Here is a 25,650-nt window from a genome sequence, read left to right as displayed (position 1 = left end):
ATGCACATTGAAGTAGTTAAAGTAATATCCAGAATTTGCCTTCAGATACTCCCATAAAAGGCCATACATTCAGGTGAGAATATCCTGTTTCTAATTGTTTATCTGTATTCTCTAACAATTTTCTACATTGCTCACATACTGACTGCATCTGTCATGAAAACTAATTTTAAAAACACTTTCACAGAAAAAAACAAAACAAACCTGAAAGGACACATAAAACAAATTCTTGTTGAATTTGGGTGATGGGTATAAGGGGATTTTAATTGCACTATTCTCTTTACTTTTTAAAAGTGAATGCTATTTTTTTTAAAAAATCGCTTAAGAAATCCATTAGAAAAGTTAATTTAGCTGGGAATAAGTTTTTCTCATCTAAATCAAAAACTTCCATTCATTCATTCATTCAGTCACCAGACCAGGCACTAAAGTATAGGAGGTAGGGGGGAAGGAGTTAAAATATTTCAGTAGTTCTCAAGTATGGCTGCATATCAAAATGTCTTTAGAATCTATAAAAATATAGATATCAGGACCCAACTACTAATCTAAAATAGTAACTACACTTAAATATATATGTCTATATATTAAAGGGGAAAATACATCAAAATATTAGGTCTTTTCTGGGCCATATGAGTGATTTTTAATATTCTTATTTATACTTCTGCAAAGTCTGTTGTTGTTTCTTTTCAATTAAGTATATGTATTATATTGTATAGGGAGAAAAAGTACTTAGGCCTGCTGGGATTGAGCACCAGCCTGCAAACCAAAAGGTCACCGGTGATTTCCAGTCAGGGCACATCTCTGGGTTGTGGGCCAGGTCCCATTTGGGGGCGCACGAGAGGCAACCACACATTGATATTTGTCCCCTTCCCCTTCTCCTCTCTCTAAAAATAAAATAAAGGAAAAGTACTTAAAATGCTATTTTTAAACTAAAATGAAATACTACTACATACCCACCAAAATGACTAAAATTAAAAAGGCCAAAACACCAAGTGTTGAAGGGGCATGGAGTGATGGGATGGAACTCACATACACGTCTCTGAGAGCATGCAGCCACTTTGGAACATCATTTAGCAGTGTCTAATAAAGTTACACATATACTTGCTTAACCTATAACCTGGCAATTCCACTTCAAGGTATTACCCCAGAAAAACAAGTAAATAGGTTCCCAAGAATCGGTTCAACAATGGTCATAGCAGCTTTATTCCAAACGACTAAAAACTGAATATAACTCAAATGTCAATCAACATAATAATGGATAAACAAATGATGACATATGTGCAAAAGGAATACTCCAGAGCAATTTTTAAAAATCGACCTATTCATTCAACATGAAGAAATCTCAAATATTACACTAAGTGAAAAAAGAGAGAGAGAGACAAAAGAGTACATATTGTATGATTCCATTTGTGTGACTTTCAAAGACAGGAAAAACTAACTGATTATGACAGAAATCAGACTAGAAGTTATAACAAGGACCAAGGGATGTGTGATATACACTGGGCAGGAGCTTGAGAGAACTTTGAGATCATAGATATATTCTTTAGCTGGCTGTGGGTAGTAGCCACATAGATCTAAAAATATGCAAAAATTCATCTAGCTTAACACATGATATTTGTGCATTTTAGTGTATGTAAATTATGCCTCTATTTTTTAAAAAATCATAAAAATGTTACTTTTTCAGCCTCCCCAATTTTTAGCTAAAATCCCAATTACAGGCTCTAGACAATCATACCTACCCTTCCATTAATATTTTTAAATCTTTCTTCGTAAACTAGAAGGTAAATGACATTTACTGAATGTTTCCTGATGCCAGACTGTGTCCTAAGCCCTTAACACATATACTTATGTAATCCCCATTACCCTATGAGGTTTTATCTATTATCCCATTTTACAGATGAGGAAACTGAGGCTCAAGAGGGGTTGAGTAATTTGCCTGGGGCCACAAATAGAAAGAGCCAGGATTTGAAACCAAGTCTGTCTGCGACTTTAAAACTAAATTCTTCATCATATCCTAAGCCTCCAATTCTATGTCACTATGTCCAACCCTTGCCCTTTGACAAACCCCAAATATGTAAGATATTTCCCATCAATTACACATCAGCCCCCATTCTTTCTTGCTAATTAGAAAGCCCTTCGTAGCAGTTCTTTCTAGTATTTCTCCTAGTTTTGAGGGGAAAAAATTATAACTTTAATTGATTTAGGAAAAACTATGTGCGGTGTCCATCTATCATTAATCTGGATATGTAAATACTTGTTGCTAATTGAGTTAGACTTGATCATTCCAGAAAACTGCAACTCAAGAGCGAGAGAAAGAGAGGGAGGGACAGGAATCTTTTTTCCAGTTTTATTGAAATATAATTAACCTATAACACTGTATTGGTTTTAGGTGTACAGCATTATCTGATATATGTATATATTGCCAAATGATTACCACAGTAAGTTTAGTTAACATCTGTCACCTCACAGTTACAATTTTTTCTTGTGTTAATAAGAACTTTTAAGATTTCACTTAGCAACTTTCAAATATACAAAACAGGACTGTTAACTATAATCACCATGCTGTACATTACATCCCAGGACTTATTAATCTTACATAAGTAGAAGTTTGATCACCTTCACCCATTTCTCCCACTCCCCACCACCCACTTCTGGCAACCACCAGTCTGTTCTCTGTTTCTATGAGTTCAGCTTTTAGTAGATCCCAAATATAATGAGATCATATAATAGTTGTCTTTTTATGTCTAACTTATTTCACTTAGCATACCCGTGAGGCAGGGATATTTTATAGCCTGGAACACACCTGATTTCCATTTGGTTAGGTCTCTGAGCCTTCTCATGATAACCCCAATGAAAAACAGCCCCTGGGCAGTGGTCCACCTAATGCTCCCCTACTTCTGTATTTCAGCCAGATTCAAGTTCTCCAAGGAGGCTATTTTGTCCAAGTTATTCTTCAGGTCCTCTCTGAGGCAGAAGCAGCTTCTCCATGCATCGTGTAGGTTAGTCAAGATTTAGAAAACATAATCACCTTGACATTTTGTTACTATTGCTGTTCAGATATATTCTAAACCTTTCATTCATCTTCATTGACCTGGACCATCAATGAGCCAAGGTTTGTAAAAAACAACCTCTATCTCTTTTGGACCCAACTGCTCTGGTTCAAGGCCCCATTACCTTCCAGAATGGCTTCCTGTCTATCATCCCTCCTTTCTTCACTTGCCTGACCCTGCCTTTCTGTCTAATCCCACTTCCACAAAGCTGCCAGATCTGTCTTCCCAAACTCTGAGATCCCTTCATCTAATAAGTAGGATAATTTATTAGCCTGGCATTCAAGGCCTTTTAGGATTTCACTTAAGACTAAATATCCAGTCTCAACCTCTTCCACCTCCAATTCGGCTTCCCTCATCCTAGCTTCAGCCACACTAAATCAGTTCTTGGGTCCCTAACATCTCCTAGGCTCTTCTGCCCTCCTGCTTTTGCTTACAATTTCTTCCACATGACACCCTTTTTCCTAAAATCATTCAAAATTTTTTACATCTGCAGAACTCATGGTTTCCTGTTTTGTTTTCCTTGAGCCCATGAACCACCAACTCCATTTATTATATGAAGGGGTTGTCTTAACAGATTATAAGCACAGACAAAAAAAAAAGACCAAGTTACATCAAACTTATGAAATGCTAAGCTGAAAATTAAATCAGGCTATACTAAAGGGCACAATGGGTGGCATTCCTATGGGACAATGCCCTCCCCCTTTTTAGCCCAAAAAGGAAAAGGGGGGGAGGTGTTAGTTCTTTTTGTTAATTACAAAATGCCTGTTTTTCTTTTTCCTTCCTGCATACCTAGCCTTATACAAATGCTTCATTTATTAGCAATCACAGCACATGCTTTTTATACAGAACGCAGGATGAGCATCTGAGGCTGGACACTGTTGCAGGATGGGGTCTCGCAATGCCTACAGAATCGCACACTTGATTTCTGTTGTGGAAGGCTCATGTGGGTTACCACTGACTGGCAAGTAACTTCATCTGAACAGATGAGTCACTGAAAATGAGGGTGTTAATTTATTTTAGTACATCTATACCAGCATCATTGCAGAAGCAGAAAGAGGAAGGGATATATATGCATGATACACTAACAGATGCAAACTTAAACAAAAAGCTTACCACACCTGAAAAATGGAACATACACTTACCCTTTGCAAAGACTTTAAGTACTTTACATAGTCTACCAAGCAACTGAATGTTATTAATTACATGAAGCCAGAGGGATGGTCTCTGGAATTCATTATCAGTTTCCCCTCTGCTTAAACCAAGGAAATGCCACTGGTTGCAAAGCGGGTACCACTGCCAGACACCACTGTTTTCTAACTTGAAGAAAGGTGTTACTTGCTATTCATAGGCACTGTCTCCAAAGTACTTACTTTTTGAAAAGACCTGGAGCAAATGCATACAGGTTGCCATCCTCTGCATACAGTACACTTTCCCAGATATTCGAAGGTAAAAGGATCCAATTATCCACCTACCAACTTTGTCTGTGGTGTTCCCTGCACTCTCCGGCCCCATGGTCCAATCTTATTTCCCAGGTAAAATGAGCAGGTGCAGGCTGCCCAGCACTTAGCACCAGAGAAGCACAGAGGCAGGGCCAATCAACTCCAGAGAGAAACATCAAGGCAGAGACCTTGAAGACTCTAAGAAAAAAGGAGGCCCCATCCCGTTCTTTCCTCTTGTGCAACAGGTGTCCCCAGAAGTTACAGGAGACAGGGAGGATCTACTGGTTCTGCTCCTGAGGAACCTTCAGAAAACTGAATAGGACTTCAGGGAATTCAAGTTCTTCCCTGGCTGCCTAAGCTTTGGGGAAAAGAGCTTTGAGGAAGAAAAGCAGGGAAACCAAGCCGTGACCTAGGAAAGTTAATGCAGGGGTAGAGTAGAGCTTCCATCACACCATCTGAGTTTAGCACACAAAGGGGTAAGTCTGTGCCTTTCCCTTCCCCTTTAGTTTTGCTCACTCCCAGGACATCCAGACATCACTGGCTTCTTCCTACCCCAAACCAAGAAAAGGAAATGTAATCATAAGTCTAATGGGTCCTCTCCTTTTCCTGACTCTAAGACCCTATTTTCACCAAACAGAATCACCACTACCTGCCTTCATCTCCCCAGCCTTCTATGTACAAGGCAGCTTTGGCACCCTGCCCCTCACCTTCTTATTCATTCAAAAACTTATGCTGCCGCCCTGACTGGCATGGCTCAGTAGGTTGGTCATCGTCCCGCAAAGTGAAAGGTCTCCAGTTCAATTCTGGTCCAGGGCACAAGCCTGGGTTTTGGGCAGGGTCCCTGGTTGGAGTGCACACAAGAGGCAACCAACCAATGTTTCTCCCTCTCTTTCTCCCTCCCTTCCCCTCTCTCTAAAAAATAAAATAAATAAAAATAAAAAGAGAAACACACTGCTTGAGAACTTCAGTAAGAAAACAAAACTGAGAAATGCCATGACAATACCTCTCAGAGAAAGGAGAAAATGTGCAGACACCTAGAAAAGTTGTTGCTACTTGCTGGCAGAATAAAAGAACTGATGAAGAGCTTTCTTGCTTTCTCTGCCTACAGAGCCACTGGCCTGTAAGCAGCTACCCTTCTTACAGAGACAATCACTACATAGACAGAGAGTAAACACTAAAATAAACACTTTGAATGTTTATAGGGAGTTTATTATAACCAAGATGAAAAGGTACTGCTAAAAAATGAAAAGAGCTGTTATATGACTCTCCCAAAATTCTCAACTCTCCATCTTACCTAAAAAATCCTCTATGTAATTTAATTTACCTACCAGCCTGATCCAGTTTCCTGATCATTTTTGCTAAAAAGTTTTCTTACATACACCTTAATTCTTTTACTTCAATTTAAACCAATCTTTTTGTCCCATCCTTTACGGAAATGGAGGGAAAACTTTCTCCTAATAATTAACCAGCTTTAATATGCATCATTCTTTGGTATTTTTCTAAATGTTAATAGTAAACTTTCACAGATCTCCTTTACCACTATATGAATCCTTCTTGCAGGCTTCAGAATTACAGTAAACCTGGACTTACCAATGTTTTAACATCACACCTAAACTGCTTCAATTTTGAGGCCCTTCAGAACCTAATCTCGTCCCCTTAGTCAACCTCATTTTTCTGTTTTGTCTCTTCCGTAAACTAAGCCCATTATTAATTAAGCTGTGCCCTCATTTTCCCAGTTTAGAAATCCCTGTCACCTTACTTAACTCCATCTAACTCCACCTGGCCCAGTTCCACACTAACACATCCTCTCTGATGTCCTCCATCTAAAAAGATCTCCTTTCATACTACACTTCTGAATTTTCTTCCTAAATTAATTAAAGGTATGTTTGTAGAACCCAATAATGTTAACACTCCCTAGTCCTCAATTGCCATGTGAATATGTATGAATATTGGTGGTATCTCCTTAATAAGGCTAAGAGTTATATAAGCATAGTTCAGCATATAACCTAGGCAAACAGAATAGTAAATAACCCATTGCAGAGACCAGAATCAGTGATTCAAAGCAGCTCGTCACTGTGTAGTTGAACATACTGGTTCTGCAATGTACTACAGCATCATTTTAGGTTCTATGCTTTGCCTTGCTTTCCTTGCCTTGCCTGATTGTCTAAAACTCTGCCTATGGCCTACTGTGGCAAGCCTTTTCCTACGATGTAACCATGGCTGGCTATTCTTCCCTATTTCAGAGCAGCCTCCTTGGGTGAAGGATCTTGAGTGCAGTCTCCCTATAATGGCTCATTTATCAAAACCATCAAGATTACTTTAAATTATTTTCCTATTTCCTAAGTTGTTTAAAAACCTTGACTAATTTAAGAGCATTCAATCAATTATACTGCACTTTCAATTAGTCAAAATCATCCTTACAATCTCAAACAATAAAACCAAATCTATGCCAAAACCCAATTATTCAACAGGTTCCTTTCCTTTCAGTAAATGATCCTCTGGTACAAAGCATGAGAATCCTATCTATTCTCCAGATCAGGGGTGGTGACAAGGTTTCAAAAGGAAACCCAACTCCAAATCAGTGTGTAGTGAGCAGCTATCTGCAGGACTGTATTAAGGAGAACTTTTGAAGCCACATATCAGTTCAGTGAAAACAACTTCATCAACTAGTGATGTCTGCCAGGGTCATAGAAAGGGTAACAGGTAGAATGGAATTGCTGACCCTGTTATTTGGGGTTAGAATAGAATGAAAAGCTTTACTGAAATAAAGATACCCTCTATTTTCCAGGTTTCTACATGATTTATATATCTTTAATAGAATAATTTGCCCCTTTTTTATTCTGCATAATTTTCTATTAATATCTCTTTTAGTTATCAAGACTAAAAATACTAAGCTGGAAGTACTGGATATATACTTTTATTCTCTTGATAAAATCTACCCCCTTTTTCAAATCTCATCTCTTATTGAATTTTATTTCCAGTAGTTCCCAGAAACTTATAAAATAATTAATGCTGATTAAAAATGGGAGGCTTTTAATCCCAGATAGAAATACTAATTATGGAATTAACCACGTTTATACAGTAGTCCTTCTCTAAATAGTGGTTCACTTAGTGTGGCCTCACTGTATCACGGGATTTTAAAAAATATTATATTTAATTATTTATCACAGATTTTTCGCTATATCGCGGGATTTGCAGTACTGTATACATATGTTGTTAAAGTTACATAGGTTTAAGAGTGTAGAATATGTTTAAGAACGTAAGTAGTGTTTATAAAAGTGTGGAAAAGGTTAATAAGCGAGTGGGAAAGGTTAATAAGAGACTGGAAACGGTTTATAAGTGTGTGGGAAGGATTTATAAAGCCTTAAAATATATATACATACTAAAATAAATGTAAGGTTCCTACTTCGCGGATTTTCACCTATCGCGCGGGGGTCTAGAATGTAATACCCGCGATAAGTAAGGGAATACTGTACTTCTTTTGAACAATAAGTGGGGTAGAATTGTGGACACTGTAATCAGTTGTCAGTCATCATTCCAGAAAAATGAACAGGCATTGCCCTGGCCAGTGTGGCTCAGTTAGTTGAAGCATCAGTCCATAACCGAGGATTGCAGTATGATTCCTGGTCAGGGGACATTCCTAGTTTGCAGTTTGGTCTCCTGTTTGGGCGTGTATCCTTGGTCCGGGTGCTTAAGATCCCCCATCTACATGCATATGAGAGACAACAAATTGATGCTTCTCTCTTGCATTGAGGTTTCTCTCTCTCCCTTCCTCTCTCCCTTTCTCTCTCTCTAAAATCAATGAATAAATGTTTGGGTGAGGAGTTAAAGAAAAGAAGGAAAGAGAGAGAGAGAGAGAGAGACGAAGAAGGAAGGAAAGAAAGAGGTATGAAGAATAACAGGCAGTTTCATATTAACACCCCATTCAATATACTGTTGACCCACATCTTGACTGACAGCCTGCATTAACTTTGTTGATTTAGACATAACCAACTTGGTTAAACAAGAAGTCCCACAACACAGAAGCACCCATAAAACTCCATTGGAAAATGAGCCTTCAGTTAAAATGTTTAACTTTATGATTTGACTTTCATGTATGGTATCTATGACTAAAATGCTAAATGTTCTTACTAGATTTGTTTCTTCAAATATTTGGTTGAGAAAACTTCCAGGCAAGATGGAGGCAAAGGTAGATATGTTTTGCCTCCCTGAACAACCATAAGAAGGAATACAATTTCCTCAAAACTAAAAAAAGCCAGAACTACCCGAAAATCAAACTGCACCAAAGTCCAAGAAACAAGCATATAAAGAAGTAATAGTCATCCAAACAGGTAGGAAGGGGGGAGCCAGGGTAGAGAGGACCCAGTGTGACAGTGGCAGCAGCAAGGCAGTGGCTGTGGCCAGGTGGCAGAAAGCGCAGTCACACATTGTAAAAGTTGGGAGGGATACCTGGAGAGTGAGCCCAGCCTCAGACCAGACCAAGCAACTCACAGTTCCAACGCTGGGGGAAATTAAGCCTCATGGCTTCTGACTGTGTAAACCAGTGGGAGTTGGGGCGGTGGAAGAAACTGCCAGTCTCTCAGCAGAGTCTGTTTGTCTAGAGGCCCCCACAGTCCTAGAACATCCACAAACACACCCAATCTGGGAACCACACCAGGGCAACAGCTAGAGCGGCACCAGTCCCATAAGGAAGTGGGAGAAGTGCCTGGAAAAGAGGCAAGTGCTGAGCAAGCGTCATTGTTCCCTCTCAAACCCCTCCCCCACATACAGGTCCCCCAGTACTGACAAATACCTAAGGCTCCATACCTTACAATGGAACAGGTGTGACAGCTCTACCTAAGACACAGAGGCAGAACAGAGGCTATTAAGATGAGGAGACAGAGAAGTATAGCCCCAAAGAGGAAGCAAATCAAGGTTACAGTGGGAGAATTAAGTGAGGAGATAGCCAACCTAACAGATGTAGAGTTCAAAACACTGGTGACAACACTGCTCACAGACTTGAGAGATATGCTTGAGTAGAGCAAACGCAGAAGGGAAAAAGTGAAGGCTAAGATAAGTGAAATGTAGGAAAATCCACATGAAATCAGTGGTAAAGGGAAGGAAGCCAAGGTTCAAATCAACAATTTGAACCATGAGGAAGAAAAAAACAGTCAACCAGTACAAAATAAAGAAACAAGATTAAAAAAAATGAGGAGAGGCTTAGGAGCCTCTGAGACAGCTTTAAACATGCCAACATCCAAATCATAGAAGTGCCAGAAGAGGAAGAGCAAGAAATTGAAAACTTATTTGAAAAATTATGAAGGAAAACTTCCCTAATTTGGCAAAGAAAATAGACATACAGGTCCAGGAAACACAGAGTCCCAAACAAGCTAGACCCAAAGAGAACCACACAAAGACACATCATAATTAAAATATCAAAGGTTAAAGATAAACAGAGAATCTTAAGAGCAGCGAGAGAAAAGAAGAGAGGTACCTACAAAGGTGTGCCTATAAGACTATCAGCTGATTTCTCAAAAGAAACTTTGCAGGCAAGAAGTATTCAAAGAATGAAAAGCAAGGACCTACAACCTAGATTACTCTATCCAGCAAAGCTATAATCTAGAATGGAAGGGCAGATGAAATACTTCCCAGACAAGGTAAAGCTAAAGGAGTTCATCATCACCAAGACATTATTATATGAAATGTTAAAGAGAATTATTTAGGAAAAAAGAAGATCAAAAACTATGAATATTAGAATGACAACCAACTCACAACTATCAGCAACAGAATCTAAAAAATAAAAACAAAAACAAGCTAAGCAAAAAACCAAAATAGGAACAGAATCATAGATATGGGGATCATTTGGAGGTTTATCAGCTGCAAGGGCAGGAAGAGGAGGAATAGGACAATAGTGCAAGGATTAAGAAGCATAATTGGTAGGTACAAAATAGACAGTGGGGTGTTAAGAATAGTATAGGAGCCCTTGCCTTAGGAAAGGTATTGGTGAAAATATTGCTACGTGGGATATATAAAATTTTCCTGCCTATGTTTTCCTCTAGGACTTTTAGGGTGTCACGTCTTACATTTAAGTCTTTGACATTTTGAATTTATTCTGGTGTGTGGTTTAAGTTGGTGGTCTATTTTCATTTTTTTGCATGTCCCTGTCCAGTTCTCCCAGCATCATCTGTTGCAGAGGCTCTTCTCACTCCATTTTATGTTCCTTCCCCCTTTGTCGAATATTAGTTGACCATATAGACCTGGGTTTATTTCTGGGCTCTCTATTCTGTTCCATTGATCTATATGTCTGTTCCTTTGCCAGTACCAGACTGTCTTGATCACAGTGGCTTTGTAGTATAGCTTGATGTCAGGTATTATGATTCCTCCTACTGTATTCTTCTTCCTCAAGATTGCTGTGGCTATTTGGGGTCATTTTTGGTTCCATATAAATTTTTGAAGTATTTATTCTAGGTCTGTGAAATACGTCACTGGTATTTTAATAGGGATTGCTCTGAATCTGTAAATTGCTTTGGATAGTATGGACATTTTAATGATGTTGATTCTTCCCATTCATAAACATAATATTTGCTTCCATTTATGTGTATCTTCCTTAATTTCTTTCTTCAGTGTTATGTGGTTTTCTGAGTACAGGTCTTTTACCTCTTTGGTAAAGTTTATTCCTAGGTACTTTATTGTTTCTTATTGCTATAGTGAATGGGATTTTTTTTTTTTAGTTTCTATCTCTGACATTTTATTGTTGGTGTACAGAAATGTCTTCGATTTCTGAACACTGACTTTGTACCCTATTTTGCCAAATTTGCTAATTAGTTTGAGTAGCTTTTTAGTGTAGTCTATAGGGTTTCCTATGTACACTATCATGTCATCTGCAAATAATGACAGTTTTACTTCCTCTTTTCCAATTTGAATGCCTTTTATTTCTCTTTCTTGTCTGATTGCTATGGCTAGAACTTCCAAGACTATGTTGAATAAGAGTGGAGAAAGTGGGCAGCCTTGTCTTGTTCCTGATCTCAGGAAGAATGCTTTCAGTTTTTGTCCATTGAGTATGATATTGGCTTTGAGTTTCTCGTATATGGCCTTTATTATGTTGAGGTATGCTCCCTCTATTCCCATTTTGCTGAGTGTTTTCATCATAAATGGGTGTTTTACTTTATCAAGTGCTTTCTCAGCATCTATTGAGATGATCATGTGATTTTTGTCTTTCATTTTGTTTATGTGGTGTACTACATTTATTGATTTGCAAATATTAAACCATCCTTGCATCCCTGGGGTGAATCCCATTTGATCGTGGTGTATGATCTTTTTATTGTGTTGCTGTATCCTGTTTGCCAAAATTTTATTGAGGATTTTAGCATCTATGTTCATCAGCGATATTGGCCTGCAGTTTTCTTTCTTTGTTGTGTCTTGTCCTGGTTTTGGAATTAGGGTAATACTGGCTTCACAAAAAGTTTGAGAGTTTTCCCTCTTCTTGTATTTTTTGGAATAGTTTGAGAGGGTAGGCCTTAGTTCTTCCCTAAATGTTTTGTAAAATTCGCCTGTGAAGCCATCTGGTACAGGGCTCTGTGTGCCAGGAGTTTTTGATAACTGTTTCAATTTCACTCTTTGTTATCAGTCTGCTCAGGCTTTCTACTTCTTGATTTAGTTTTGGGAGATTACATATTTCTAGAAATTTGTCCATTTCATCTAGGTTGTCAAGTTTCTTGCCGTACAGTTGTTTGTCGTCATTTCTTACAACCCTTTGTATTTCTATGATATAGGTCATGATTTATGCTCTTTCATTTCTGATTTTGTTTACTTGGGTCCTCTCTCTTTTTTTCTTGATGAGCCTGAATAAAGGCTTGTCGATTTTGTTTATCTTTTCAAAGAACCAGCTCCTACTTTTGTTGATCTTTTGAATTGTTTGTTTAGTCCCAGTATCATTTAATTCTGCTCTTACCTTGATGATTTCCTTCCTTCTACTTGCCCCGAGCTTTCTTTGTTGTTGTTGATCTAGTTCTTGTAGCTGTAGGGTTAGATTTCTTTTTTTTTTTACAATGGTAAGCTTTTATTTATTTATTTAAATATGCTTTATTGATTATGCTGTTACAGTTGTCCCAATTTCTTTTCCCTTTGTTCCCCTCCACCCAGTGACATCCCTCCCTCCAGTTGTCCACCCCACCCCCTTAGTCCATGCCTATTGGTTGTGCACATAGTTCCTCTCAACATCTTCCTATCAACTCCACTCCCTCCTACTATGCTTCCTAATTCCTGCACCATCTCCCTCTCTTTCCCCCTTCTCCCTCCCTGCTGACCTCCCCCCATAATGTTCCCCATACCTATAATTCTTTCCACACTCTTATTGCCTACTTAGTTTGCCTTTGTTTCAGTTCCCTAGCTTCTGTTGTTGGTTGTTGTGGTACAGCTTTCATTTTAATGTTCATAATTTTGATCCTTTCTCCTATATAAGTCCCTTTAACATCTCATATAACAGTGGTTTGGATCTAATGAATACCTTCAGTTTTACTTTGTCCTGGAAGCACTTTCTCTGCCCTTCTATTCTGAATGACAGCTTTGCTGGATAGAGTATTTGTGGTTGTAGGTTTTTGATTTTCATTACTTTGAATATTTCTTGCCAGTCCCTTCTTGCCTGCAGAGTTTCTTTTGAGAAATCAGCTGAGAGTCTTATTGGGACCCCTTTATACATAATTCTCTTCTTCTCTCTTGCTGCTTTTAAGATTCTCTCTTTATCCTTAATTTTTGACATTTTGATTATAATGTGTCTTGGTGTGGTTCTCCCTGGGTCCAGTTGTTTTGGAACTCTCTGTGCTTCCTGGACCTGTAAGTGTATTTACTTCCCCAGGTTAGGGAAGTTCTGCTTCATTATTTTTTCACATAATTGTTCCATTTCTAGTTCTTTTTCGTCACCTTGTGACAGCCCTATGATTTGGATGTTGGCCCACTTATAGCTGTCCGATAAGTTTCTGAGCCTCTCCACATTTTCTTCACTTCTCGTTTCCTCTTTCTGCACTGGTTAACTGTTTGTTCCTTTTCTACGTTCCGATGTGTTGATTTGATCCCTGGTTTTCTTGCCCTCACCACTAGTTTTGTATGTGTTTTTGTTCATTTCAGCAGGACTAGCCTCCATTCCTTCCCTGTCTTGTTTAAGATCTGCTGTTAGGTCTGTAAGTGCTTTTATAAGCAAAGCTCTGATCTGTGCCGCAGATTTTTTATCTGCTGCTTCGTTAGATTAGAAATTTGCTGTCTGGACAGCTGCGTCACTGGGATCTCTAACATGATCTGTGCCATCCTGACCGTTTTGTGTTTACCTTTGCTTCCTAGGCAGGGCTGTCACAACTCTTACGCTATGGGGGCGGGGGGGCCTGTGCACTCATCACAACCGGGTGTTTTCTGCGGGGGTGGGGGTCCAAGATGAATTCCTGTCATTCAATCTCCGCTGAGAGACTGGGAGCCTCCTCCTCCATCCCCACCACCACCGGGCCTCACAGTTCAAGGCAATGGAGGTCTGCCTTCCCTGGCTTTGAGATCGCAAGCTGATAGATCTGGTCTGCAGCCGGGGGTGCTCCCCAGGTGCGTCTCGCCTCCCCTTAAATACGGGTGTCTGTGCTTACCACTGTCCTGCCACTGTCACTGCTGCTGCCACGGACTGTACAGCTTGACCTCTCCTCCCCAGCTTCACCCCTCCTACCTGTCCAGATGAGCACCACTTCTTTATAACTTCATACGTTGGACTTCCATTTATTTTCTGGAATTTCTGGTTATTTCTGGTTTTGCGGTAGTTGTATTCCTTCTTAGTTGTGGAGGGAGACGGGGCATGTCAGTCTGGGCCTCCATCTTGGCCGGAAGTCTCCCGTGTTTGTTTGCTTCCATGTCCCAGGGAGAGCTGTTGCTCCTACTACATTGTAAGGGGGGGAGCCTTACAATGGGCGACCTGTTTCACCATGTTGTGGTGCTGTATGGGGGGGAGGGGTCCGAGAAGGAACAATGCCGCTTGCCAAGCACTCATCCCTTTTTCAGGCACCCCTCCCACTTCCGCACCAGACTGGCGCCCCTCTAGCTGCTGCCCCAGCTGTCATTCCCAGAGTGGGTGAGTCCGTGGATGTTCTAGGTCCATGGGGGCCCTTTAAACAAGCAGATTCTGCTGAGACCCGCAGTTTCTGCCTCCACCCAATCCCCACTGGTTCGCACAGTCAGAAGCAATGAGGCTTGATTTTCCCTGGTGCTGGGACTGTGAGCTTCGAGGTCTGGTGAGGAGCCGGGAATGCTCCCCAGGTGTCCCTCCTGACTTTTTAAAACGTGTAACTGCACTTTCCGCCAGCCTGCTGCTGTTGCCACTGCTGCCACCACCACACTGTGTCATCTCATCTCCTCCTGGGTTCCGCCCCTCCTACTTGTCTGGATGAGTATTTCTTCTTTATATCCTTGTTTGCTGGACTTCCATGAACTATGATTTTCTGGAACTTCTGGTTGTTTCTAGTTTTGAGGTAGTTGTATTCCTTCTTAGTTGTGGAGGGAGATGCAGCATGTCTGTCTATGCCTCCATCTTGGCTGGAAGTCTGTAGGGTTAGATTTTTAATTTGAGATTCTTTTATCCTTTTCAGGTATGCCTGTATTGCTATGACCTTTCCTCTCAGGACTGCTTTTGCTGTGTCCCATAGGTTTTGGGCTGTTCTGTGTTCATTATCATTTGTTTCCAGAAACTTCTTGATTTCTTCCTTGATGTCATTGCTAACCCATTCATTATTTAATATCATGTTATTCATTCTCCATGAGTTTGAATGTCTTTGAGTTTTTTCCTTGAGGTCAAATTCTAGTTTCAAGGCATTGTGGTCTGAGATGATGCTTGATATAATTTCAATTTTCTTGAATTTGTTGAGGCTTGTTTTGTGTCCTACCATGTGGTCTATCTTTGAAAATGTCCCATGTGCACTTAAAAAGAATGTATATTTTGCTTCGTTGGGGTGAAAATTCTATATATATCAGTTAAGTCCATTTGCTCTAGTGTGTTGTTCAATGTCTCAATATCCTTGGTGTTTCTTTGCTTCAAAGATCTGTCTATTGTTGATATTAGGGTGTTAAAATCCTCTATTATGAGTGTGTTGCTGTTGATATCCTTCTTGTAGTCATCTAATATTTTCCTTATATATGTGGGTGCTCCTATGTTGAGTGCATATATGTTTACCAGGCTTATACCTTCTTGATGGATTGTTCCCTTAAGTATTATGAAATGTCCTTCTTTGTCTCTTTTTATGGCGTTTGCTGTGAAATCTGTTTTGTGTGATATAAGTATTGCTATCCCAGCCTTTTATTCATGTACATTTGCTTGGAATAGTTTTTTCCATCCCTTCACTTTCAGTCTCTGTATATCTTTGTTTTGAGGTGGGTCTCTTCTAGACAGCATATATATGGGTCATGTTTTTGTATCCATTCCACTACCCTATGTCTTTTGATTGGAGCATTTAACCCATTTACATTTAAGGTTATTATTGACAGGTATTTATGCACTTCCCTTTGTACCTGTGTTCCTCTCCCTCTCTCTTTTTCTTCTTTTTCTTTTTTTTTTTTTAGATATTAATGTTGAATTTTTTTAAATTTATTTATTTGTTTGTTTTATTTTTAGAGAGAGGGAAAAGGAGAAAGAGAGGGAGAGAAACATCACTGTGTGGTTGCCTCTCACTTGTGCCCCCAACTGGGGACCTGACATGCAACCTAGTAATGTGCCCTGACTGGGAATCGAACCAGTGACACTTGGCTCGCAGGCCGACGCTCCATCCACTGAGCCACAGCAGCCAGGTCTTCTTTTTCTTAAAGCATTCCCTTTTGCATGTCTTACAATGCTGGTTTGGTGGAGATGTATTCTTTTAGTCTTCCTTTGTCTGGGAAACTCCTTATTTCCCCTTCCATTTTGAAAGAGAGCCTTGCTGGGTAGAGTAGTCTTGGTTGTAGGCCTTTTTTTTCATTTGGTTTCTTTTTTTTAATTTTTATATTTAAAATAGGGTTAACCAAAAAATGAGTTCAACAAAGAAAAGATACCCACTGTCATATTTGGTTTATTTTTTAAAAATATTTTAATTATTTATTTTTAGAGAGAGGGGAAGGGATGGAGAGAAACATAGATTGGTTGCCTCTCCTATGCCCCAAGCCGGAAACCTGGCCTGCAGCTCAAGCATGTGCCTTAACAGGCACTAGAACCAGAGATCTTTTGGTTCCTAGGCCTGTGCTCAATCCACTAAGCCACACCTGCCAGGGCTTGTGTATGTGTGAAAATTGTCATCATCATCATCATCATCATCATCAGTCATAAGAGACTTACCAATAGAGAGCAGGGGTAGACAATTGGCCAAATAAAATAAAATCTCAACCTATTACCCTTTCATATCCCATAATTGGATTATTTTTCTCCCTACAAGTAGCTAGACAAATTCCAGTATTTTAAAAGTGAGATAACCCTGTTAAATGCATTACATTCCATATCCTTGAGGACAGCAGATACTGATTGGTATTCAGAGAGTTTACACCAAGACAACACTAAATTAACTTCGCTGACCTAAACAGAATACCAAAAATGGCCTGCCCAAGACAAAATGAGTATAGAAAAATGATATTCCTCAAATGTCTGTCACAAACTATTATCCAACATTTTCAGTGAATTCAATGGCTTTGATTAATGATGATGTAACCAATGTTGTACAGATATCAACATTGTGAGTCAAGTCTCACAGAAAAAATTCCAAAAATAAAATTAGCAGGAAATGTTAGGCACCATGTTTTTTCTCTCTGAATATGTATAACACCAGAAGCTTCCCCAGATCATTGCGTCCTTTGTGTGTGTTTGGGTTGGGAAAAAGCAGAGAATGGAGGGCAAGAGATACAGGGCAGAAGAGAAATTAAGAAGGGGCTTAATTAACAGTAGGCACATGACCCAAAATCTTTAATGTGTGGTGCCTGCTAAAGCTGGGCAACAAGGAGGGCCTGAGGAGGCAACATGCATTTCCCGCTGCCCACAGTGCTGAGTCAGACCAGCCACGCACTCCAGTGAACACTGCCAAAATGACTAAGTCACAGACTATTTATTTGTATTGGTTGTGACTCACTCCCCCAGCAAGGACAAAGGGAGACCTTCATTCCTGACTGCTGGCTTTAGATTGGTAAGCACTCAAAATGTCCTAGTATCATAATGCAATTATAGTGGATGTAATCTTGAGCATGAAAATGACATAATTAATTACATTCATTACAAGTATAATCAAAATTACTAACTGATTCAAGTCTGATAGCATAATAAGTCCTGGAAATCAGTCGGATACCCAAAGAGTAGGGCTGCTGGTGCCAGGCACTATTTACAACAGAGTAAGATAGAAGTTGCTAAAATCTGTCAGACTACCTCTCCGGATCTGAGGAGATGCATTTGTCCTACAGCTGGAATGGTGAGAGCGCAGCTGAAGCAAGAAAGCAAAAGAACCTTCTCTTGCTTGTGTGGGCCTTCCAGCACATCAACTTCCCGGGACAAAAACTAGGGAAGAGGTTAACTCTGTCTTCCCTACCAAAGCTGAATGTTATTTGAAGTGGGTAAAAAGATTAATCTTCATCATTGTATTAACAATGAGGAAAAGTCCTACACCTAGAAAAGGTGTAATAACAGCTTGTTAAAGAGATCTTACTTATGTTCATATCTGAAGCTCAACAACTTAAAGAGGTTTGTTTTGTTTTGTTTTTTAGAGAGAGACAGAGAGAAACATAGATTTGTTGCTCCAATTATTTGTGCATTCATTGGTTGATTTTCACACATGCCCTGACTGGGAATCAAACCCACAACCTTAGCATATAGAGAAAATGCTCTAACTAACAGAGCTACCCAGACAGGGCTAGAGTTTTTTTTAACAGAAGACACAGTAGAATATGGTTAAAGACAGAATATAACACAAAGATAACATTTCCTTAGGTTTACCTTTCAGTGGCATATTCAATAAAAGCACAGACGAAATATCATGCAAGAGGAGGAGACTTGAAAAGTGTTTCCAAAAATGCATGTCACCAAGTAAAAAAAAGAGCAGCAGAAGGAATTTGTTGGTGCAGAAAATAAATATAACTATTTTCCCTGTTGAGCTAATCTGTCCATCTCAGCTCCACAAAACTCTTATCAGAGCTGTATCATTTAGATAGATATCTCAAACGATAGACTGCTCCCTCACTCCTGGGAGCCTTGACCTGCCTGTGATCCTGGCCTAAACTTTCACTGGCTCTACAAGGCCCTGTGCTGTTGCTGGCTGCAGTACAGAGACATGCTGCTCCAAAGTCAGAAGATTGCACCAGCCCAGCACACAGTGCTCAATGTGTTTCATCACCCTCTGCCAGACATCTAGGATTGAAATAATGCCCCTCTGCTGTCTCCAAACACCAGCATGTATCAAGAGGGCACACACCCTGGAGCAGGGCTACCTAAACAGGATAGGAGTAGAGGTGCATACCATGCACAGCTGTGGGATTAACAGAGATGAAAGCAGTACATGTCGGAGCCTAAATTAGATCTCACATTGTCCTCTGCTTGTGCACTGATTTTAGCATTTATCACAGAGGTCTGTTGAGTGCTTGTCTCCCCACAGGAACCATGTCTTTATCACCTTTGGATCCCCAAATAATCCTATAAGGATCTCCCTTATAGGTAGAAAATGTTCAATAATTGCCACTCTTTCACTTCCACATCCACTCTTTCTGGAGGTACCACGGAAAAGACAAAGACCAAAACTGAAGAGACAAATGCATGACAAAAATAAATAAATAAATAAAGTGAAAATATTTGCTTACCTATATAGGCTAAAAAAAACTAAACCAATGCTACTGACCACCCTCATCGACTGACTTTTTAATCTTCTTAACCTACCTAATTGAAAACACCTTTTGCCCTTTTAAATTCATAACCCAAGACATGCACCTCCACCACCAGCACTCTAATCTATAGGGCCCCATAAACAGTCACTTCAAGATCAATGAAAGCTCAAATTCTCACCAAGTGCAACAGAAAACCAGCAATAAAATTTGTTCTGTCCTTAAAACATAGGGTACACATGAAAAAATGTACCCAACCCAGGAAAACGAAAAATTAGTAGGTCTGCTCTATCTGAGAGAAAGGTATCTGGCAGTAAAAAGAGGACATCTAATCTTGATAGAAATGTTTTCAGTGACAATACTTTGGTGTTTACATAGATACCACAAAAACTCTTCTAGCTGCTTCCATCATTTGAACATAACAATGAATTATACAAAAAAAAAAAAGCACAGATGTTTTCACTCAAATGTTATTTTTAAAACACACTACAATATAAAATTTCTACAATTCCCTTTAGACAAGCCTCCAGAAGGTAAATTCCTTCTAGTGAAGTGTTTAACATTTTGACTTCTTTAATCCCAAATTAGATGGGCACAAAATAGTTCCAGCAATTATTTTTGAAAAGTTCATAAAGACTTAATCTTTTAATTAAATCTAGTGATTCATTTTTTCCTAATGTTATAGACACTGCTCCCATAGACTTCTAGTCCCCTATGAACCTGCTGTTTTAAACAATTCTTAAAATCCTTTATAAAAAGGGTTTTGGGAGGATAAAAGCAAAGCACACAAATAGAAACAGGGACTGGTTAAATCAGTTGGTTTGTTAACTCTCTTCTAACAAAACTTAAACAGGTTCCTTTACTGCCTGGTTTTTCTGACTGTTTGTTACTGTGCAATACTGCTCTCCAAAAGTAAGGTACTGTGTATAATTCCCAAGCTTATTTCACAGGAAAGTTATTTTATTTCATGTATTATCACTTAGCTTTAGCAAGAAGGTGTACTCTGTGGAACATACTTTGAGAACCACAAATTAGAATAATGTGTTAATAAAACCTCAAAAATAGGTTTAGCTCCCAGGTGGTTCAGTCACCTTTTTTTAAGCCATTGACTACATCTTTAAAACCATGAACAACCACCTTTAAATGCATGCCTTTACAAATACCTTGTAAGAACACATAGGTAAACAGAAGATATTACCTTCTTTACAATAACAACTCATTCAACACTCAGCTGCTATTTTGAACAGAATTATGAATAATCCAAGACCTACAGAATGCACTACTCTATGCATATTTCAAGTTCAAATTGAGTACATGTAAATGGGATATTTTATATCATCATATTTTTGGACATTTTAACCATTATAATGAAAAAGACTCACCAACAGAAGCTGAGTTTTTAAGAACCGACTCCTTCGGGGCTCCTTTTTCAATTCGCAATGTGGCCCACTGTTTAAAAACAAGAAGTATTAATTTAAACTCTTCCACAGACACAGTGTAGCATACTTAAACCATGCTTATTCGTAAGTGAAATTAAACACTAAGCCCTGGTGCTACTTTGAGTTAAAGAGATCCCTCAATGAATCTCTGATGTAGCACTATTCCAAGTCCTGGGTATACTCTTGTTTTAGTTACTGATAATGCCCTCATAATGGGGGAAAAGATCACGTTTACCCCATTTAAACCCCTCACACACACCTGGTACTCCAAGTAAATTTCTCCTTGAAAAGGTCATGAAGCATGTTGGGCAAGAGCGCAGGTTATGGCATCAAGGCTGTCTGAGTTTCAGGTTACTTAATCCCTCAAGGTCTCAGTTTCCTCATCTGTAAAGTGAGGATATTTCCTATCCCAAAGGGTTTGCTATGAGGATCAAATGAGATTGACACATGTGAAAAACCCAGGGCCCAAAGAATAACTATTATTTTCATAGCAAATTAGGCATTCAAGAGTAAGATACACTCAAAGAGGCTTAATGCCTGCATCGAAGATAGGCTTGAAAAAAGGAGACAGGTGAGTATTGAAAAGCTGGAAAAAAAATCAGTGAAGTCGATAACTAAAGAAATAATCTGCAAATGGTCACTTAGGTCTTAAGATGATAGGGAAATGTTATGATTATGAGGAACCACAGATTTGAAAGAAGCTAAGAGGAGGAAAAATCAACCTCCATTTTGTCTTGAATGTACATAGCAGTATAAAGAAATATTTCAAGATGTGATATCATTTTTTTCTTTACACTTTTTTTAAAAGATCTTATTTTATTTTTTTAAGAGAGAGGGGAAGGGAGGGAGAGAAATATCAGTGTGTGGTTGCCTCTCATGTGCCTGGGAATCAAACTGGCAACCCCTTGGTTCGCAGTCCAGTGATTAATCCTCTGAGCCATACCAGCCAGGGCTCTTTACAGTTTTTTATGCCTTTTCAAAATTATCTACCATTAACATCATAGTTCAGAAACTACAAATTAACTTTGTTGACAGCATTTCAGAGAATCCCAATGGCCATTTTTCTAGTTTAGAAAAGAAGCCATTAAAATAGTATGTAGATGATTACAATTTTAGAAGCTAACACTGGCTAAATGGACTGATTTGGGGTGGGAATGAGGGGAAGAGAAAAATAAGAAAAAGGTAAAATACATTGTAATAATTAGAACTTAAGCACCCTCAAAAGAACAAAAATAACATTAAATATTTCAAGACAAAAATCTCAGTTATCACTAGGCTTGGAGGAATTAAAGAGAGATGAAAAAAAACATTTCAAATAAATAAGAAAATAAAGAGACAGAGAATAAATAACCTAAAACACATACATGCAGGTCAAAGAGTAAGGCATGATCTGACTACGTCAGGACCCCTGCACAATATTCCAAAGAGACAAGTAGGAACATGCCATTTGTGCTTAGAGAAGAGCCTATAAATAGAGGCCTAATCTTGCAGACCTCAAGTGTCAAATCACAAATGATAATAAGACTCAGTCTTAATTTGGTTGTGTCTTTTTCTTTTCTTGATGACTTAAACTCTAGACCTCCTACATTTTCCCAATAGAGGTAAAGGTTTATTTCTACAATTATTCTTTTATCTTTTAATTTTTTATTTACTGAGTTTTAGAAAAGGAAGAGAGAGAAAAACATTGAATTGTTTTCCCATTTACTTACACATTCATTGGCTGATTCCTGTTTGTGCCCTGACCAAGGATCAAACCCACAACCTTGGTGTATAGAGACAATGCTCTAACCAACTGAGTTACACCGCCAGGGCTCTATAGTTTTTCAATTTAAAGCTTTGGTACTTACTATCATTTATAAGTAGACAAAAAATATGATGAAAGTAAAATCTTATAAACAATCGATCATTATTAATCTTGGAGCTCAGTATTTTTATTACAGGCACCTGATTTTATATTTTATATAAATAATAATTACCTTTAACTAAGACAATTACTTCATGCTCATATGATGGAAAATATTATATTTTGTGGTTGTTATGGGTTTAATTTTGTGCCCCGCCACCAACAAAATCATATGTTGAAGGCTTAACCCCCAGTACCTCAGAATGTAACTGTATTTAGAGATATGGCCTTTAAAAAGGTGACCATATTAAAGTGAGGTCTTTAGGGTGGACCCTAATACAATTTGCTTAGTGCCCTTATAAGAGGAGAAAATTTGGACAAACAAAGAGATATCAGGGATGCATACACTCAGAGGAAAGGACATGTGAAGATATAGCAAAAAGACGGCCATCTGAGAGGCCTCAGAAGAAACCAACATGCCAACACCTTGATCTTGGACTTCTAGCCTCCAGAACTGTGAGGAAATAAATATCTGTTGTTTATGCCAACCGGTCTGTGGTACTTTGCTATGGCAGCCCAAGCAAACTAATACAGGGTCATTGCTCACTGTTGACAAATTATTTCTCTGAGCCTCTGTTCCCCAATCTATCAATGGTAGTGATAATAAACCCTATCTCAGAGAGTTGTTGTAGAATTTAGTTAAATGAAAATCATGGTGCCTTGGTAGCTTTTCCTTATTGTTAATTTCTGTCATAAATAACCATGGCCTCCTAGCACATTTGTTGCATTTCCAACATCAGATATAATAACTGAGTATTATAATAAGAGATGCCATAAACATCTGAGAATTATCAGCATGCCTTTTTAAAAAGATGAAAACTGCCCTAGCTGGTGTGTCTCAGTTGATTGAGCACCAGCCTGCAAACCAAAGAGTTCCCAGTTCAGTTCCCAGTCAGGGCACAGGCCTCGGTTGCAGGCCAGGTCCCCAGCTAGGCATGTGTGAGAGACAACCAGTTGATGTATCTCTTACACATCAATGTTCCTCTCCCTCTTCTTTTCCTTCCCTTCCCCTCACTCTAAAAAATAAATAAAATCTTAAAAAAAAATAAAGATGGAAACTAATGGTGGACAGAAAAGAGGGTAAAGGGAAAGAATACTACTTAAAATAAATGGCAGGAATTTTCTGTTCTAAGTGTGTATGCTAACCCATCAAAGATCTGAAGGTACATTAAGTTTTAGCCACATAGAAGAAAAAAAGCACCAAAGAATTTTTTAATTCAAACTCCACCAAGAGTGAGCACCTACTGTGCATCAAGTGCTTTCATTCACCTTTCCTCATTGAATCTGCACAGTAATTCGAAGAGGCATATTCCTATATACACATGTTGAAACTGAGGTTGAGCCCTGACTGGTGTGGCTCAAATGGGTCACTCTCTACACATCCCCCTCAGCCAAGTTTTACTTTTTATAGTTTGTATTCCTAAAATAACTTTCCCTATATAATTATAATATTCCTTAGAAATTATTACATAGCCCTTGAAAATGACTAGTTTAGAGAATCACTAAACTTCTTTAAAGAATTCCAGTCTTGTCCTTGAATAGCTTGCATCAGGGGCTTATGCACTCATTTAGAGATATTCAGCAATACAGATAGCAGCATACGGTAGGTGCTCAGTAAATATTACCTGAAATTCTGAGCAGCTAAGAAGGAGTCAGAGAAGAGCATACAGCTGGGTCAGTGGCTTGACAAATAGTAATTACCACAATCAGCTATTCAGAACACACCCCAACACATTTCAATTTCCAGAATTTGAATTTATGGTCATGAAAAAGCCATTCATTGTCAATAAAACTTAGAAAAGTGAACACATAATATACAAAACTAAATGACCTTTAAAATGGTATGTAGATTGTAACCAGGGAAACTTGAGAAACCTCAAATTCCAATCAAAGAGCCCACAGAATGTTCTTAGAACTGGAATGCAAAAGAAACCAAATCAGTTGGGAACATACTAAGAAATGATGAGTAGCAGGAAGGCTGGGCCTTGAATGGAATCTACAACAAGGCAGAGTGTCCAGAACTAAAGATGTTCTAATACCAGCAAAGATGTTCTCCCTCTCTCTCTCTCTCTCTCTCTCTCTCTCTCTCTCTCTCTCTCTTTCTCTCTTTTTTTTTGGGGGGGTGTGTTAAAAATTGTTTTTGAAACAGGAATATTATTGAAGTATAACTCATAGGCAGTAAATTACACATTTAAGGCTTGCAATTGTTTTGACATATGTGTATGTCCACAAAACCATCACTAACAAAAATGTTCTAATACTAAACAACTAGCACAATTTTAAAAAATTTTTAAATATGTTTATTGATTTTAGAAAGGGGGAGGGAGGGAGAGAGAAAGAGAAACATTGATGTGAGAGAGAAATATCGACTGCCTGAATCCTGTATGCACCCTGACCAGGAATTGAGTCTGCTGCCTTTTGGTGTATGGGATGATGGTCCAACCAACTGAATTGCCCAGTCAGAGCAACAACTAGCACAATTTTTAAGGAAACTATCCCTATAATCAGGAAAAGCAATTTACTATACTAACTCCCACCTAACAGAGATGTCTTTGAAATACCTAATGCTGATCTGGTGGAAGGATGATAAGCCCTAGGTTGCCATTATCCTCTTCTGTGCCTAAAGCAGATATCACTGCAGGATCACAACTCTTTCCTGATGAGCCCCTGCTTCTTCCAAACACAGGTGCTCCAGGTAGCTCCAACCAATAGTCAGAAATGGCTCACAAAATGAATTCCCATCCTAACTCCATATATGCCAAGCATCTCTCTGACCTAATAACTTAGTCTTGGCAAGGAGGGTGGTTCCTTATGCTGCCTCTATCTGGTTTCCAAGCTAAGTGGTATATCTCCTACTACAATTCAAAAATGAGTGTTCTTGAGAGTTTGATTAGCAAAGAGTACATCTCTGAAAGTCTCTTCAACTCTACATGGACAAGAAAGAAAACCTGAGGCCCTGCCAAATTGAAGGCCAGTCCTGGGCCAGAAATATCTCTTCTGAGTATAAT

General features: G+C 38.8%; 1 protein-coding gene across 3 annotated transcripts in view; it reads right to left on the bottom strand.

Annotated features, from left to right (window-relative positions):
* GPAT3 (glycerol-3-phosphate acyltransferase 3) overlaps window positions 1-25,650 on the bottom strand; it is a 63,010-nt gene that overhangs the window by 34,956 nt on the left and 2,404 nt on the right. For all 3 annotated transcript variants that reach the window (XM_090266249.1, XM_090266250.1, XM_090266251.1), the window contains exon 3: window positions 20,683-20,749. In XM_090266249.1, the coding sequence (XP_090122375.1) occupies window positions 20,683-20,749 (67 nt within the window). The remainder of the gene's footprint in view (window positions 1-20,682; window positions 20,750-25,650) is intronic.

The sequence above is a fragment of the Furipterus horrens genome, unplaced genomic scaffold, assembly GCF_987537825.1.
Source record: "Furipterus horrens unplaced genomic scaffold, mFurHor1.1.pri manual_scaffold_2, whole genome shotgun sequence".
Taxonomy (NCBI): domain Eukaryota; kingdom Metazoa; phylum Chordata; class Mammalia; order Chiroptera; family Furipteridae; genus Furipterus; species Furipterus horrens.
Note: the sequence above shows the minus strand (reverse complement) of the source record. Positions and strands in the feature narration are given on the sequence as shown.